The 17920-nt window shown below is 32.8% G+C and overlaps 3 protein-coding genes across 4 annotated transcripts; 1 reads left to right on the forward strand and 2 right to left on the reverse strand.

Annotated features, from left to right (window-relative positions):
* Positions 1-435: 435 nt before the first annotated feature.
* Positions 436-7886, reverse strand: CycG (cyclin G). The gene is made up of 7 exons (XM_089072853.1): positions 7726-7886; positions 3846-4110; positions 3222-3638; positions 2778-3029; positions 2501-2709; positions 2344-2422; positions 436-2208 (listed from the first exon to the last, which is right to left on the reverse strand). Exons 2-6 carry the CDS (start codon positions 3990-3992, stop codon positions 2377-2379), a joined length of 1071 nt encoding a protein of 356 aa, XP_088928979.1. The 5' UTR covers positions 3993-4110; positions 7726-7886; the 3' UTR covers positions 436-2208; positions 2344-2376.
* An 860-nt stretch (positions 7887-8746) lies between these two features.
* On the reverse strand, positions 8747-11278 carry Ost48 (dolichyl-diphosphooligosaccharide--protein glycosyltransferase non-catalytic subunit Ost48). Its single transcript, XM_011635332.2, has 3 exons — positions 11076-11278; positions 10077-10703; positions 8747-9711 (listed from the first exon to the last, which is right to left on the reverse strand). The coding sequence occupies exons 1-3, from the start codon at positions 11206-11208 to the stop codon at positions 9167-9169; spliced, it is 1305 nt and encodes a 434-aa protein (XP_011633634.2). The 5' UTR covers positions 11209-11278; the 3' UTR covers positions 8747-9166.
* A 391-nt stretch (positions 11279-11669) lies between these two features.
* On the forward strand, positions 11670-17694 carry Rrp5 (Ribosomal RNA Processing 5). Of its 2 annotated transcripts, XM_089073163.1 has the most exons (8): positions 11670-11775; positions 11978-12040; positions 12268-12838; positions 12940-15405; positions 15971-16705; positions 16785-16950; positions 17088-17237; positions 17534-17694. In XM_089073163.1, the coding sequence occupies exons 2-8, from the start codon at positions 11978-11980 to the stop codon at positions 17547-17549; spliced, it is 4167 nt and encodes a 1388-aa protein (XP_088929289.1). In that variant the 5' UTR covers positions 11670-11775; the 3' UTR covers positions 17550-17694. The 2 variants fall into 2 exon arrangements, with proteins under 2 accessions (XP_088929289.1, XP_011633635.2); XM_011635333.3 differs by lacking the exon at positions 17534-17694 and having other exon boundaries at positions 17088-17291.
* The last annotated feature ends 226 nt before the right edge of the window (positions 17695-17920 follow it).

The raw sequence follows: 17920 nt of genomic DNA on the forward strand, positions 1-17920 counted from the left end.
TTTCGATAAAATTATTTAAATGAAATAAATAACGTATATACAAATGATACATGAAAACGATATTTTTATAAAAAAAAAAAGAACACTTCTTTTTTCACGAAAAGAAGGAAATAATAATAATAATATTCCATATAATATTCCAACTTACAAGAACACACGAATTCAATATTATATAATCAGACTCTTCATCTCTTTCTTGCAATCTCTGAATTTTAAATAGCTATACTGCATTCATAGGATATCTTTCTAGCACCAATTAAATCCTGAGATATGCAATTTTGTTTAAATAAATCATGTTCCCACATACTTGTAAAATATCTCGGTTCGTTTCGAGTGAAAATGCCAGTTGATACTTTTAAATACTTTTCAAATATATCCGTGATGTCTGGCGTAATATGACGTTGCAATAGAGATTAGAAAATAAAGAAAGCTTCGTGGAATAAAATTTGCTTGATGTATTGATGCTACAAGGTAAGAAGAGAATATATTTTCACAGATCATGAGATGAAAATGGTATGACTTATGACTAGTAAACTGGCTAAGATTCGCAAACTTAATTGAATTGACAATTGATTTTTTTTTCTTTTCCCCTTTTCTTCAGTTACAAATGCAGATAATGCAAACCAATTTCCCAAACATTGAATTGTGAGCTACCGTAAATTGCGAGTAACGATCATATCGTTTAATGCATTTGAACAGTAAGATTCAAATCGATGAGAAATATATATATATAAATATACAAAGACCATTTCAAACATTCAACGTTTTTGCCAAATAAAATCACCTGCTTTCGAATCTTGTGTTAAATCTACTCACTTTTCGATTATTATTCCTAATCCTTAATTGATTGCATACAGAATATACATAACTTAAAAGGCTTATTCTATATCACGTGATCAATTAAAACTTAAGAAATGACAGATCAAACTTTGAGTATTTCTTTGTTCTTTTTTCCCTTTTTCATGTAATTGTTATGAATCAGACAATGATGATTGTAAACCTGATTATTTATCATCGTCCGGGGAAATTCAATTTCAAAGTATAAGAGAGTTCTGTATAAAAAAGAAGCGATATAATTTAAAAAATATATATATAATAACTTATTTTTGAAATATATATACAAAAACACAATAGAGTTTTCTTTTAAATTACACAGATGATAGCAAAAATTATTTTTAAATATTCTGCGTATACACTCGTGTACATTTCAAAGTTCAGAATTCTTTTTAAAATTTCCATTATTGTATCTCTTTTTTATTTGTTACTTATCTGACTCATTCATCAAAAATTTATTCATATCAATATATCTATATATACTTTATTAATCATTTCGTTTGCTCGCTGTAGACATGATAAAAAAAAAAAAAACATATTTCGAGACTCAATAAAACTAAATCTAATAAAACATCTTTTTTTTTTTACTAAATTTGGTACAGGTTTTAGCGCATTCAATTGTCATTAGTGTCGTTAATGTCGCGACTAACTTTATAATTTTCTTTAATTTTTTTCTTTTTCTTTAATAACCCTTCGTGTTATACGAAATTCTCAACATTTTTGCAATTTTTCTAATTTATATTTCTTTTATATTTTTTGTTTCGTTTTTAACATGTCTTGTAAATATACACGCTTATAGTAATTAGTTTTACTAATTAAATATTAGCTATAAAGGACATGTTTATCACATCAATTTCAATATTTTCTAAAGATCAATTTTTCAATTCAATTTTTTAGTTTTGTTTTTCACAGCGCTTAAGTACCTGTTCGCCTTCTATCTTTTCCATCTTTTTAATAGCGATCAATATACAATCTTATTATTGAAACGGGAAAAGTTTCCAATTTTGTCTTCTTTATAAAATATTAAAATATTTGCACAAAAAAATACTCCGAAATATCTATGTGTAATGTATTGAAAACGTGAGCTGAGATTAATATATACGATATGATATGGTAACTCACATACTGACAAAACATATAACTATATCTTTCGTAGTGAAAGACAATGATATTATCTTGCCAGTATATCTCAGTGAAAGATACAAACGAAACATCTAAGAAAAATTATTGTGATGCATGAATTGACGTTTGTACTTTTGAATAGAATTTTGATCTTACTGGAAAAAGTGAAAATCTTGCGCTCTTACTTGTTATATCAAACATCTAGTATATCAAAATTTGATATATCAAATAAAGAAATCCCAGTTCCATATCCTAAAAGAAAAAGGGAAAAATATCAGTAATGTATCAGTAATTCATTTCAAAGATTTAATTTAGATTATATCTTTTATCAAAGATATAATTTATAAAAAAATCTTTATCAAAACATCTCACAGAAGCCAATCATACCTCAAAAAAAAAAAAAAAAAAAATGATGCTGTTTTAACGTCTCTTATTGCCATGACGTCGAGCGTATTTACGATTTTTTCTGTAAAAAAAAAGAGATTTTATAATTCCATGTTCTAATGACATTTTTTAAATGTAATCTAAAAGCAGCGGTAAATACCTGATCCTGCTCGGAGACGGAGTTGGCGCATGTTCCGCGATGACAGGTAGCACGGATCTAAAATTGTCGGTCGGACGTAAAATACCTGCAGTGCGTGATGAGAGTCTCCAGACTAATTTCTGTCTGTATGGTGTTTGTTCTTGGGCGTTATACTTGCTCAGTATGGCGCCCACTGCCCCATGAGTAGTACAGAAACTTTCTTCAGAGATCTAAAACGCAATAGAGAAATTTTAAGGATCAGATAGTAAGATAAATTATAAAATAAGTGTGGGCTTACATTGCATTTCTCTCGGAGTCCCATGGCAAATTGCATAAGTTCATCTTTCAGCATCTGATAAGATGACTTAATGGATATATTGTGCGAAGATGGGTTATCGGTAGACACGGTGGCGTCCGTATTTGTATTCAATCGATGAACAGTAGCATCCAAGTAAGTATAGAGTAATACTAGAGCCACCTCGGATGGTCTGAGGCTTGCACAATTACCATTGCAAGCAACCATTTCCAATCTAAGAATCAATTCGGATTCCTGAAAGGATCAATATTGTAAGCACGCCATTTTGATTGTATAATTTTCATCTTAATAAGAATGTATTTATAAGATTGTGTAATGATGTAACAAATATTTCAAGCTTTACTAAAGCTTCATTTTTATAGTGTTAAAAAGCATATACATTTTTTTCTAAATCTCACAAATAATTATATAAAAATGATGATTCACCTTGACGATACTAGTATACACGTCGCCGAGATGCATCTGTTTCGCTACCGCGTAAAACATATTATTGAACAGCTGTAAAAAAGTCAGGGTGGTAGTAGGCTGAGTGCCGGGTGCCCATTCCAATTTATTCCGTATCACCTCCGCCATGCGCCTCAAGTCATCAGCAGTGCATCTACACTGCGAAATGGAGACTAGATGTTCGGCATCTATGGACTGCATCCGTTGGATGGCGGCTAAATAAAAAGATGACACGCTGATACAGGCCATATACTTTTGCCTTGCTTTCATCTTAGTCAAGAAACGGTCCATCAAATTGATCGCGATGAAGAATACATCCGACGACAGGTCGTACATCACTTTCAGACATCTCAGTACATGAGCGGATCTGTCTCGAGCACCGATCGTTATTTCATCATCCTAAAACATGCAAACATTGACCGGTTAAATAAATATTAAGTGATATTATTAATCTGTACTCTCTGAAGTGTAAAAGCACAAAAATTTTACCACATTGAATCCCGTGTTAAAATAATATGTTATAGACAAAGAAATTCATCATACTTTTGTTGAATTACTGTTTATAAAATCTCAATATGTTTTCCTTTACACAAGAACAATTATCACCTGAGTTGTAATAGGTAATTGATGGAGGTCCGGTTGAAATTTGACCTCCTGGACGAGGTTTAGAACTAAGTCCTCTTGCAATTTTTCGAGCGGAGGGATGGCATCCGGTACAGGCAAGCCCGTGTCCATTCCTGCCGTGTGCGACATCGCAACAGCTAACTACAACAATCCGACTACGACAACCCGGCAGCCAGAGATGGCTGATGTAGTGTGGCTGATGAGAAGAACCACACAACAAGAATGGCGCAGCTGGCTAGCCTTGTATCTGTAAACAGAATGTAAACAGTGAGAAAAAGTAAATTTGACACATCCAAACAAATATCGTTAACGAAAAAACAAAATTCTTATTTTATAATAAAGATTTTATAGAACGATACATATTGCTCTTAAATTTTTATGAAGTAAAAAAATATGCTAAAATGTACAAATGTTTAATAATGACGTAAATTTATCCTAAACAAAAATCATTCTAGACATTGCAAAAAGTATATTAAATAATTATAACAATTCCATAATTATATTTTTAATTTATGTATCTCATAAAACGAATAATATTTAATGAAAATATTTCAGTTTCAATTCATAGTTGAATCAAACTTCTTTTTTTGATGAACGATGAAACATTTTTTCAACGATTTGCAAGTTTGTGCGAATACTCGCATGCATGGTGATTTGATTTCTCCATTCGCGCCTTCAACGTTGAAATAATTGTATCATACACGTAACAGACGCATTATTGTGCAAGATCGACTGAATCTTTTTTCTCTTTTAGCACGTTCGCTTAAGGACGACAAACAATCAAACTCTATATGCCATCTTTTTATGCATACGCGACTTAATTGGAAAGAGACAGTCTCAAGGATGCACTGTTCTGTAAAGTATGTTTCTTGGATTTTCTCTCTCTTTCTTTCTCTTTCCCTCGATTATCTTCAAGGAAAGCGAGAGAGCGGAGCATATCAAGTATATGGAGAAAAAGAAAAAAAAAAGAAATGAAACATAACGCAGAAACGATGGTGATTGAATGTCGACATCACGGTCAGATTAAAACAAGCATGCTTTCAAAAACGAAAATGAAGATTGTAGAGTTTCAAGGAAGACTTCTATTCCAATAGAATAAAAAAAAACAGCTGACAGTCAGAATTTTATCTAAATCTGAGAAGTCTGAAATGGCTCTCCATAAAACTTTGTTATAAAAAAATATTCCAATAATTACGATGTCATTTTGCATTTTGCATGTATATAAAAATTACATGTACATAAAAATATTAAAAATACGCTACTTTCTGAATCTATCATTATCAGAAATACAAATATCAAAATTTCAAGTGCTTAAAAAATACAGAAATTGGACTCGAATGATTTATGATGATTATGATACGATAAAAGGCAAGACGAAAAATGCGTCGTTTCCAAATTAAGCAAAACATCGTTTATCGACAATCTTGTGCGATCTTGACGTCATCGCAAAGATAAGCGCATCCTCCGATAAAAAATGACGCGTGTCGAAATTTCTGCGTCGTTTTCGAATCGGTGGACTGTGATCGGTTGACGCATTGATCGCGAATCGTCCGAAAAACAATAAGATAATTGTTCTCCTTTTCCTCATCGAAAAGCGTTCACAAAAGATAAAAATAAAATGCGAGATCAAAAGTAAACAAGAACAAGAAATGTCAAAAATAAACTCGAGATGTTGCAAGCTACCTGACCAATAATATCAGATCGATCACTTGCGTTTGGCTTAATGTTTAAGATTTAATTAAAAAAAAAAAAAAAATGTTACATCAGAAAAAAGAGTCTGCTTTAAACAAAATAAAAATAAATAAAAATAAATAAAAATAAATAAAAAAGTTAATCTGGATTTAATTTACTTTTTATCTTTTTATTGCTTCTTAAAAGTAGATAAAAAAATAAAAAACAAATTAAACTAAAATTAAATTTGACAGAAAAATTTATGTGGACATTTATTCTACACGTGAAGCTTCTTTCGAAAATTTATTCACCATTCTGACAAATACAGATTATTCTCGAAATATATGATAACTGGAGACTAATATGATTTGGAGGAGAGGGGGAAGAGAGAAAGACAAAGGACATTTAAGCTCGTGTCTCTTTCAGACCGAGCAACCAGAATATTACAGAGTTTTCACAATGATGAAAGAAACACATGTATTACATGTAAAAATTTCGCAGAAAAATAATATTTGTTAGTATAGAGTGTCGTGTGTATATATATATATATATAATAACTATGCGTCTGACATGATTATATTACATAATCATGTTATAGGTAAATAATATAATGTACAAAATAAAATTTAGTTACGCTAAATAGGATTCTTGAATCAATCACATTTCTATCGCTAAGAAACAAGTACTTTTTGTTACAAGAATTTTTATAACACACACACACACACACACACACACACACCACACCACACCACACCATACCACACACACACACACACACACACACACACACACACACACACACACACACACACACACACACACACACACACACACACACACACACACACACAAAACTTCGGTATTTGTTTCTTGTATTATTCGTATTATATATATAAAATATACATTATTATATATTTATATAAGTACATATAATGTAAATACGTGAATTTAATGAACGATCAAAATGAAGCATTTTTGCATCAAAGGTTAAAGGTTATTGCGTCATCGTTATACATGCTGCGCGAGTTCAACGTACCCATGGTCCAACGTAAATGTTTATCGATTTTTGAATGTTACACGTGATAGAAAATATAAATTCTAGCTGTCGGTGACATGAACGCAAAATGAATGAATTGTCCAATAAATAAAAATAGCGATAATAAAATAAAAATTTGATGAATAGTAATAACATGATCAATATAATTAATTTTCATTATTAATAAAATAATGTGACCAAAATAATTAATTTTTCACTTAGTTTTTCAACTTGATTAAAAAGTTGAAATCGAATTACAATCTTCTTTGTCACTTTTTCCCAAATAAATATTCAACATAATGCCTTGTGGCAATCTTAAAGTTCGTCAAACAACTGAGACAAAGTTTAATCAGCCAATATTTTTAGAATTTCTACAAGATACTTCAAATAATATAAATCAATCGACAAAGGAACTAAATTTCCAGATCTACTGATCAAATTACTTGATGACGAAATATTAACTCGTCTATGGGAAACAGCTCGGACAAAGGGTTAAGGGTTAAGGGTTAAGGGTTAACGATTTTTATTAACATGACGAAGATGAAACCTCCAAACGCTCCGTTTGGAGGTTTCATCTTCGTCATGTTAATAAAAATCGTTTGAACATTAATGTTTTTCATTACAATTTTTTTATTATCTCGATTTCATCAGGAACGGATGAAGGAAACGATAATAATAATCGATTATAATTAAAGTACAATGATTCGTGTCTCACTTTTCACATAAACGTCCGCGATAATTGAACGTTTGATCGATCGAATAGCAAAGTAGTTTTTAAATTCCTCGGGTCAAAATATCGGTGGTTCTCTATATGCCATCAACAAATGGAAGACTTGAACGCAACGAGTCTCCTACAACTTTTTTCTCACGCACAAACGCGCGGGATTAACGCGCGATCGGCTGCGAACGACTCGATTCAAATCAGGGGATAATTCAGATAATTTAGAAAGCAAGACTCTACTCTCTCTCTACTAGGTTGAAAAAAATTCTACGCTGAGTACTACGCGTATTTCGCGAGGAAATAGACGCGAGAATAGAAGATAGAGAACGACTCCGAACTGATTGACCGAAATGTCGAGGATTTTTCTTTTTTTTTTTCCCTCCATTATTCGCAGTCGTGAACGAACCGCGATTAGATCAATCGCAAAGGCTTACCCGGATGCGTCCGAAACGCCTTTAGGTCTTCGTATCACCCAATTTTGGCCCGCGTTTTGCTTCTCGGTCCAGGAGAATAAACAGAAACAGAACCAGGTACTACGCCGACTGACGGTTGGTCGAACAATAAATGATGGCCTGTCCTTCTCCGGCCCCACCAACTTTCTTATTGCGTCGTTGATTCAGCTGATCTTCGTGCGCCAATCAGCGTGTTCGAAAACAAGTTGGGCTACTATCATTGAAAAAATCAAGTTGGTAGCATTGGAAGTCATTAGCGCCGCATTTAAATCGAACTATGCATCTCAAAAATTTCGCTTTTCGATAATTATTGAAAAAAATAAATTTTGTCAAAAAAAAAAAAAAACATTACGACGCAAAAGAAATCAAAAGTTTTCATGCGTCACAAATGCAGTACGCTATGTAACATAATTTGAAATATTTAAATCGAATCTTGTTTTTATCCTATTAATTCCTACATATTCTATAATATATTCTATTAATATATCTCTCATATATCTCTATTAATATATATATATGTATATATAATTTTTGTATTTGCTTATGTATTTTTAAAATCGATTTTGTGAACACTAAGAATTTATACTCTTTTTTATGCTTACATATCTCTGCCTTATCTTCTGCTTATCAGCCAATGTATATACGACGAAAGAAACAAAACGTGATGCTAACAATTATTAAACTTATTATTCACATAAAAGAAGTCCAAATTCATCTTCAATACAAATCGATTACTCGTGAGAAAAAATTCTATATTCCACATTCGATAATTGTAATTATTTAGAATGGATTAATAAAAATAACATAGATCGGCAATCGAAAAATGATGAATGAAATCGAAATTAAGAAAAATAAAATAATTTTAATGCCATTACAGATTAATGAAATTCTAATTATATATAAATTTAAATATATTTAAGAATCTTTCAAAATATGTCAAACACACAATTACACCATTCTCAAATAAAGATTTACCCTGCAAATGGAACCAAATAACAGTAAATAACTTTTTATGTTTATTTATCCCGATTAATATCTTACATACAATCCTGTTGCAATGGTTTATATACAGTGCTGTATTTTCTGAAGAAATGTGGAAACAAATATAAACTGTATGAAAATTATCTAGATTTTCTTTTTCTTTTGAAGAAATATATAAAATCTTAACATGTATATAATATATATTTAGGAATGCCATTTCGTGACACATTACATTAGCTGTATTTCATATACTGCATCAACGAACAGCACCAAAATTGCACACATCAAGGCGTGCAACGATGTTACATAAGTGTATGTCGGTATTAAAAATTGTTCTACTCTCGAAAATTTCTCTTAGCATCACGCTTTCCAAGAAAAACAAAATGATATTGCAGTTTTTAAGAAAGAATATCTAGTCGGATGACCGACGAACGCAGAGACGTTACTCGGACTTCGGCTTTGTGTCCTCTTTGTAATGCAATAACACAAGAGAGAACAGAAATACTCCAGCCATCATGGAGAACGCGCTTATGTAATATGGAAACGCACTCGGTATAAAGCGTTCATACTGCGTATGCTGTAGTGGACGCACTGAAACTTGTGTGGTGCTGTAGAGATGTGTCAGTCCGACGCGCGTATAATCCACCTTGAACTGATATACTCCGTACACATCGGGGATCTTGAATCTTCCCTCGTAACGACCATTGCCCACTGGCTTCATAGTCATACGCACGAACGGATCGATCCGTACAAATTCCAACTGCAAATCATTCGTCTCATAGGGCACCCACTTGCTGTTTGATAGTCGCTCGACTTCGATAGAGTACACCACATTATCCATAATTTTATATGCGGCCGGTGGTTGCGTCTCGCCGACCCGATGATGATGAACAGACGATACGCGTATGACACCATTCTCCTTGAATACCCATTGTGCCATGGCCTTGGCTACCATCTGATTACCTGATTTTTCATATCTTTGGCCACCTATAATTTATTTCTCTTTTAAAAACTTTTCAATGATTAATCAAAATAAAAATTGATAATTACATGATTGAGTAGAATTTTTATGCTGTGTATGTGTGTGTGTGTGTGTGTGTGTGTGTGAAGTTTTTGAATTTATTTTTATTATGTTTATTAAATAATTAGCAATAAAAGTTAATGTTTCTTGAATTTATTTAATAAATCCAAAAATTATAATAAAGGGGGCATTAAAAATCCCATTAAACATGTAATGGAATTACTTTCATTTCTTTTAAATACCAGTTTAATTATATTTATTAATTTCAAAAAATTTGTTTTCCTTTTTTCTTTACAAAAAAATTTGATTGTTTTATTATCCTTCTTTTTACCTTGTCCTTTTTGAATAGGACTGGTGAATGCTTCATCGCTGAAGAAAAATAGTGATCCCGAGAACAAAACTCGAGCATTATTTCTTGCCTGTAGAGCTGCTATCAGTAATGTATTTTTGCCAACACCATGTGGATATTCCTTTACTGGTTGATCTGGATAATAAGTATATGCTGAAGTAGAAGCTGATAATAAACGTAAAATTAAAGGATTATCTGTATCTGCAATTAAGCCAGTTCCCTGATACAGCAATGGAGGGATATTTTTGCTTCCAACAATAACAGGAGCATCTATCAGATTTGCTGGATCTGCTACTATAGTAGTATGTTGGCCACTATCAGAAACATCATAATTCATATGATCAATTACAGTGGAACCTTCCTCATCTATCTCTAAGCCACATTCCGATGCCAATTCGTGTAGAGCATCACCAGACTGTGAGGAACCAGCAACCAGAACATTTCCACCGCCATCTATAAATTCCGTTATTGCATCTACGCTCAGAGCACCACCAAACTCTTCTACTGTAGGTGCAAATATAATCAGATGCTCATATAAATATTCGCCATATTTAGAGAGCTGCAAAGTTGCATCATCGGCTGACTTGAAAGTCAGGATATAACCGCTATCTAGAACAATTTTAAAATTATGAATTCAACCAAGTTATCCCAGTGATTAAATTTTATTTTTCGTGTATAAATAAAATTGACTTTAAAAGTCAAAGAACACATTTATTTCATAACGACAAGCAGTGTAAAAGCGTTTTTCAAAAATATTGAAAATAAATCAATATTTTAGGTTTTGATATGGTTATCTTAATATTCAAGAAAATATGGATATATTTGTTATTAATTATTAATCTCCTACGTCCTCGATACAGTGATATTTCATACATGCATTTAATTCCATGCATTCAACTGACTTAATGTAACGCTCGTAAGAAATGCCGCTAGGAGCAGTCTAGATACGACAATTAGAAAAGTAGACTTTTTGTCGATTACCCTGTAATGTCTTGAAAAATATCGAATGAGTTTCCTTGATCGCGAGATTGTCGAGAAGAACAAGGGTTGGGCCCCCGGCATTCGCGCCGGCGAACATAAGGAACAAGCAGAATAACCTCTTCACGAGCTTCATCGCGCACCACTTATGACGACGACACTTGCCACGGGAGACACGAGATACGTCGAATGTCGTACTCGTTGAGTTGGTACGTACGTTCACAAACGCATAGAAAGCGAAGCTTCAATGAAGATCATTCGTTTTTTAAGTGATTTTTCGGAACGCGTCAAAATGTCGCTTTTGGAAAAAAGCTCCTGTTACTGATTAATTAAATATTAGATTTTTTTTGATAGACGGTTCATTGAAAAGTTTCTAATCATCAGCCGAATGTGAATGGGACGTGTCCACCAATTGTAACGTGGTCAAACGGAACGCTTTCAGATGTTATGTTTCGTTAGAACGCACCTCAGTGAAAATGGATGGCGCCCACATTGCCAATTGGCCAATTTAAAATAAAATTATTTGATTGATTGATCCGGTGGAAAATCTCTAGGCATCGGTCGCTGTAAGTGTCTGTGTCTAATTGCAATGTGGTCAAACAGGACTTTCCCATGGAGAAACAAGTGGGACAGAGAACGAGGTGATACACGTGTATTAATATAAAATTTTTCTGTCAATATAACTTGTATTATATAAATTAAGGTAAGCATAACATACGATTATAATTGCAATAAAACGCTTTTGAAAAAATATTTGAAATTTATAATTATCAGTAAATTCAAGACGAATTTATAACTTATCTAGACATTAACCTAACACCCTTCCCCTTTAATTGTTTACAATTGTAATTTATCAACTCTTTTTTAATTTCAAATAATAATTATGTTATTTGAAATACTTTTAGATGACGCTACAAAGTTTTCCTCGAGGAGGAAAGAAATCCGAAATTAAAAAGACTGTAGATTTGGTAAATATAAAATAATTGTAGATAAAATTAAATAATATAAAAATCTGTGATATTAAATTAATATACATTTCTGTATGATAATTAAAATTTTTTTAACTGGTGATATTTTATTGATATTAATTTTTATGAATAAAAATTTAGTAATGTGATTATATACAAACATCTAATAGTATTTTTAATTTGGCAATGTGATTATATACAAACATCTAATAGTGTTTTTATCTTAGCTTTTTGAGGATAAACATAAACCGCATAAACCCAAGAAGAGTAAAATACAGACAAAGAAAAAAGATGAGAATATAATTGTAGAGGAAATAAATCTTATTGCTACTACTGCAGATCGTTTATCCAAAATGATGTTACGTGAGGGACTGGTACTTCTTGGACGGGTTTCTGAAATATCAGAATATGATTTATTAGTGTCTATTCCTGGTGGATTCTTAGGACGTATAGTAGCTGCAGATCTTAGTCAGTCATATACAAGTCTATTACAAGAAATAATTGCTTCAAAGGCTATTCAGTCTAATGAATTTAAAACTTTACCAGATTTATATAAATCTGGTGACTATGTTGTATGCTATGTCAAAAGTATTAACAGCGAAGAAAAATGGTTCTGTAGTTTATCTATGGAACCACAATTGATAAATCAGAATGTTTATAGTAATTATCTTGTAAAAGATACAAAAATAATTTGTAGCATCAAGAGCATAGAAGACCATGGCTATGTAATTGATACAGGCATGGTTAACGTTAAAGCGTTTCTTGCTACTGAAGACATTGACGAAGGAAAGCAATATTGTAAGTATAATTCTGTAATATTGAATTAATATTATATATATTGAATTAATATTATGTTATTACATATATACAAAGTGATTTGTTAATATAAAAAATTATAGTTCCAGGTATTCAACTTTTGTGTTCTATCAAAGAAATAAAAACGGTAGATAATGTATCTATTATCAAATTGTCAGCTAAGAAGAAAAAGATTGATAATGTCAGCACGCATGAAATAACATCCTTAGACATTTTAACTCCGGGAACAAAATTGTCTCTTTCTGTAAGAAAGGTGCTCTCTAATGGCTTGCAAGTTACATTTGGAAAGAATAACATAGGATACATAAATCGGATTTACTTGGATAAACCCTTATCTATGTATACAGAAAATATGAAAATGATTGGCACATTGTTATACATATTACCAACTGTGAAATTAGCATATTTTAGTTTATTGACTGACGTATCTGAAAAGGAAAAGTTGCGGATAGGCGACATTATAGACAAAGCCAAAGTTCTATATAGAGAATCTAATGGCATAATACTGAAGTTGTCTAAATCTGGATTACGTGGATACGTTTCTTCGCGAAAAACAAATGTCCCGTTTGACAAAATTCCAATCAAGTTCAAGGAAGGTTCTACGCATAAATGCAGAGTACTCGCATACGGCTGGATGGAACATTTTTACATCTGTACAATGGAAGAAGAAATTTTAAAGCAAAAGTATTTTTCATCCCTTGATGTTAATATCGGCGATATTCTGCCTGTGACTATCACACGTATTGAACCTAACTACATACATGTGCAAGCGGGAAAGATTTGGGGAACTGTCTCAATGGAACATATATCTGATGATGATCAGAGTAAACATAAATTAAAAGTCGGAGATAACATCGAGGCGAGAGTCTTGGATAAAGACTATGACACATATAAAAATCATGTGAAGTTTACGCTAAAGCAATCGTTAATAAAAAGTAAATTACCAGTTCTGCAGGATCTTAGCGAAGCTCAATGCGGATCGAAATATCACGGTACGATCAGCAAAGTGAGTAAGAAAGGCTTGTTGATAAGGTTTTATCGGTCAGTGAAAGGATGGGTTCCACGTAATACATTGAACTGGAATACATATTTCTCCTATGGTCAGACAGTTAAGGTATGCGTTGAGTCGGTGAAACAAGACGAAGATAGAATGAAACTGAGAATCATCGAAGAAGAGGAAGAACAACAATCTGTCAGTTTTTCGGTTGGAGAAATAGTTGAAGGAATAATAACGGAATCATCCATTAAGGGAATATCTTTGAGGATACAAAAAGAGGATAAAGTTGTAACAGGCTTTTTACCAGCAGGTCATCTGGCCCCGTGTATAGATATCGGTAAATTACTGGCCTCTAAATCTGCTCCCGGGGATCTAATTTCGGCTGCTGTGTTTGCTCCAAAATATATGTCAACTTTAATATTATCACGCACTTTTGTGACAGAGGAAAAATATAAGAATTTTGAATCATTAAAAGTGGGCGATTGCATTCCATGCACAATCCGTGATATCGTTCAAGACGGCGTAAAGGTCATTTTGCCGATCGAAAATTACTCAAAATTTGGATTCGTGTCATACAAGAATATTAGCAATTATGAGCAATTAGTCGAAAATCAGATATTATTCGTTAAAGTTACCGCCATCAATGTACGAGGAAAACTACTGTCTTTAACGATGTCGTTGAAAGACGTGTGTGATAGTCCACTTGATTACAAAGTCAAGTTGATGGCAGCAGTGGACATCCTGAGTTTGTACCTCAATAAATTATCGGAGCTAGCAAGGAACACATTTTACGAGAACAGACCGATCTCGTCGGTAACTCTGGGTCAAAAGATCACGGGCACTGTTACGAAAGTAACTGAACATGGTCTGGTGCTTCAGTTAGATAATCATTTGATGAGTACAGTACGTAAAGATCATTACATTGGTAATCCTAAAGTCGGGGACAAGGTATCTGGTGTGATTTTGTGGAAAGATTACGTCCATGAACTCGTTGATGTATCATTACTACCAAGAATAATCAACAGCATTAGCTCGAAACAAAAAACATTACCAGATTTACCCACTGATGTCATGTTAAAAGGGCAGATCCTTATAATTACTAAGTGGCTGATACTCGTTCTCGTAAAGCGTAACGGTACGGGATATTTGGCGGCATTGCCTGTCCGTCGACATGCTAACGACATTTCTCCCGATTTGACACCTTACAAGATTCATAATAAAATACGATTGTATGTTATAACGAAGGGAGCCGAGTCCGACATTGTTCCAATTTGTATGCTGAAGTCTGCTTTTGAAATTCGGAAAAGAGAGGTAACGGAGTTATCTTCCATCAAAAATAAATCGAAAAAAAGAAAAAAAGTACTCGAGGAAGACGATATGGATCTTGTAGCTTCATCAAAGAAAATATCGAAGAAAGAAAATGAAGATAAAAATGAAGATATAGATGAAGTTGAAAATAAAGTTGAAGTCAAAGTCAAAGAAGAAGAAAATGGAATAAAAGATATAGATGAAAATTCTGAATCTCTCTCACACGAAGAATCTATTAACAAAGGTAAAAATTTAATAAAAAGATTTTCTTTTTTATAAATTTTTTTGATATAAGTTTAATTTAAACTATCTTCTCATTTTGGCACTTTTCTTAAAGTAACGAAACTATTCAAAATAATGAAATTTAAAGTAACAAAAATCAAAAAGTAAAGAATTTCGAAAGTGTGCAAGTATCGAATATTATATATTGACAGATATCCTAATTTCCTATTATTCAAATAATATGCAAGTCTAAAGGATATCTTAAAAATATCTTTATTAAAACATCTTTAATTTTTACTAAAGATCTTTCAAATTTTTTCAAAAAACTGAAAGATTTTCTTTTATAAGAATGTTAGGTAACAAGCTAACATTATTTGTTGTCATCATTTTGATGACATTAGACGAAATCATTTTGACGAAAAAGATGATGACAAATAACATTAACTCATTATCTGCGATTTTTTGAAATTTGTAAATTCATTAAATTTTAAGATAAGGGACTTAAACTAAATATTTACTTATATTTTTATTAAAATATAAAAGGAAAATCTGAACAAATGATTGTTTACTGAAATTTCATTTTACAGAAGAAGATGAAATGGAAGAGGAGGAGGAGCCGGTAATAGAAAAATCGCGTATTCCGGAATGTGGATTTTCTTGGGACGACAAAGCAAATTTGACTGCTACCGCCAATATCGAAACATCCAGTGACGACGAAGAGGAACCCGAAGAGGAGCCTAAACGGAAGAAGAAGAAGAAATTGAGTGCGGCTGAGCGGCGGGAGCAGGAACGACAGAAGGAACGTGAGATTCGTCAACGGGAAGAAGCTCTGGCAAGCAATCAGATGCCCAATTCAATCGATCAATTCGACAAATTGGTTTTGTCGAGCCCCGACAGTTCATTGGTATGGCTGCAGTATATGGCGTATCACCTGCAAGCCACGGAGATCGACAAGGCGAGAGCGGTTGCAAAACAAGCTATCAAAACAATCAATTTTAGAGAAGAGAACGAACGATTGAACGTGTGGAATGCATGGCTGAATCTTGAGTCCAGATATGGTACCGCTGAATCCTTGAAGGATGTATTCCAGGAAGCCGTTAGGACGAACGATGCTTACAAAGTATACTTGCACATGCTAACTGTACACGCGGAGGCTGGTAGAATGACCGAGCTCGAAAAATTGGTCGGCACTGTAATCGTCAAGTTCAAACAGAATCCTCAGACGTGGATAGACTGTGGCAGAGCGTTGCTGAAAATCGGTATGAAAGAAAAGTCGCGGCAAATCATGCAACGGGCATTACAATCCCTGCCCGCATCTCAGCGTATGTATATATGCGTATATATCCTAATGTACACTTTATTTTAATGTGATAATCTTATATTTTAAAATTGCGTTGGCAGATGTAAATCTTCTGGTAACCTTTGCAAATTTGGAGAATAAGCTAGGAGACAAAGAACGGGCATATACGTTATTCGAGAACGTCCTGAGCTCTTATCCCAAACGTGTTGATGTGTGGTCATGTTACGTGGATTGCTTGATAAAGTCTGAGAACATTGATGTAGCTAGGTACATACTTCCATATTATTACATAAATACATTATAACAGTAATAATAAAGAGAGAAAGAGTGAGGAAAAGAGAGAAAATTAAGATATATAAATTTAAAGCATTTTTTATGCATTACTTAATGACATTTGTATGCAGGAAAGTGTTGGAACAAGCCAGTGTCCTGACATTACCATTGAGAAAAATGAAGGTCCTTTTCTCAAAATATCTTGCTTTCGAGGAAAAATATGGTACACCCGAGGCTGCAGATCGTGTACGGCAGATGATTGCGGATTATGTAAAGAGATTGTAAATAATATTCTCTTTTTATAAATAAATGTTAATAAATGTTTTTATAACGTCTATTAGTCATATTTTTAGGATATCTTAAAAAGATTGTTCGGTAGATATTTAAAGAGATGTCTGTGAGATGTCTTGACTAAAGAACATCTTTATTTAACAGTATTCATTCGTATAATCAATCTTTATTTAACAGTCCATTCGTATAATCAAAGAATTTGTCTTGTATAATCAAAGAAATTGTCTTGACTTGCATTTCCTGCATTCACTGCTGTATTTACAATGCTGTATGTTTCATGTTTTAGGTGCAAAAAATATTAAGAAGTGTAAGCAACGTGAACAAATTCATTAGTGCAAACTCAAGTGTACTCCATTTAATATTTGCTCAGAATCTTTCCATCTTTGGCTGTGTTCTAAATTGATTACCAGCGTTGAAAATTTATAGTTCACGTGACATACACTATACATTTTCAATACTGACAATCAATTTTGGAACATAACCTTTGCTGTTTACCAAATATCAAACAGGTCTTTTCTTTTTTAGCTAAACTTTTTACACCGTTCATCTTTCTTTTTTCCAATGCGGAAACAAAGAGAGAAAAGAGCAAGTTTAGTCAAAAAGAAGAGGCTTACGAACAAATAATGATCGCGAGCATTGTAAATGTTAAATCGAATCTATCTTTCATCAATGA

The sequence above is a fragment of the Pogonomyrmex barbatus genome, unplaced genomic scaffold (genome assembly GCF_055798465.1).
Source record: "Pogonomyrmex barbatus isolate J1 unplaced genomic scaffold, ASM5579846v1 scaffold14, whole genome shotgun sequence".
NCBI lineage: Eukaryota > Metazoa > Arthropoda > Insecta > Hymenoptera > Formicidae > Pogonomyrmex > Pogonomyrmex barbatus.

Coding starts and splice junctions, on each gene's coding strand:
- Ost48 (XM_011635332.2), bottom strand. CDS start 11,208: ATGAAGCTCGTGAAGAGGTTATTCTGCTTGTTCCTTATGTTCGCCGGC. Junction 10,704..11,075: donor ATTTTTCAAGACATTACAGG/GTAATCGACAAA, acceptor AAATTGTTCTAG/ATAGCGGTTATATCCTGACT. Junction 9,712..10,076: donor TCCTATTCAAAAAGGACAAG/GTAAAAAGAAGG, acceptor AATAAATTATAG/GTGGCCAAAGATATGAAAAA.
- Rrp5 (XM_089073163.1), top strand. CDS start 11,978: ATGACGCTACAAAGTTTTCCTCGAGGAGGAAAGAAATCCGAAATTAAA. Junction 12,839..12,939: donor TGACGAAGGAAAGCAATATT/GTAAGTATAATT, acceptor AAAAAATTATAG/TTCCAGGTATTCAACTTTTG. Junction 15,406..15,970: donor CGAAGAATCTATTAACAAAG/GTAAAAATTTAA, acceptor TTCATTTTACAG/AAGAAGATGAAATGGAAGAG.
- CycG (XM_089072853.1), bottom strand. CDS start 3,992: ATGTCGCACACGGCAGGAATGGACACGGGCTTGCCTGTACCGGATGCC. Junction 3,639..3,845: donor AATTACCTATTACAACTCAG/GTGATAATTGTT, acceptor TGCATGTTTTAG/GATGATGAAATAACGATCGG. Junction 2,710..2,777: donor GACTCCGAGAGAAATGCAAT/GTAAGCCCACAC, acceptor ATTGCGTTTTAG/ATCTCTGAAGAAAGTTTCTG.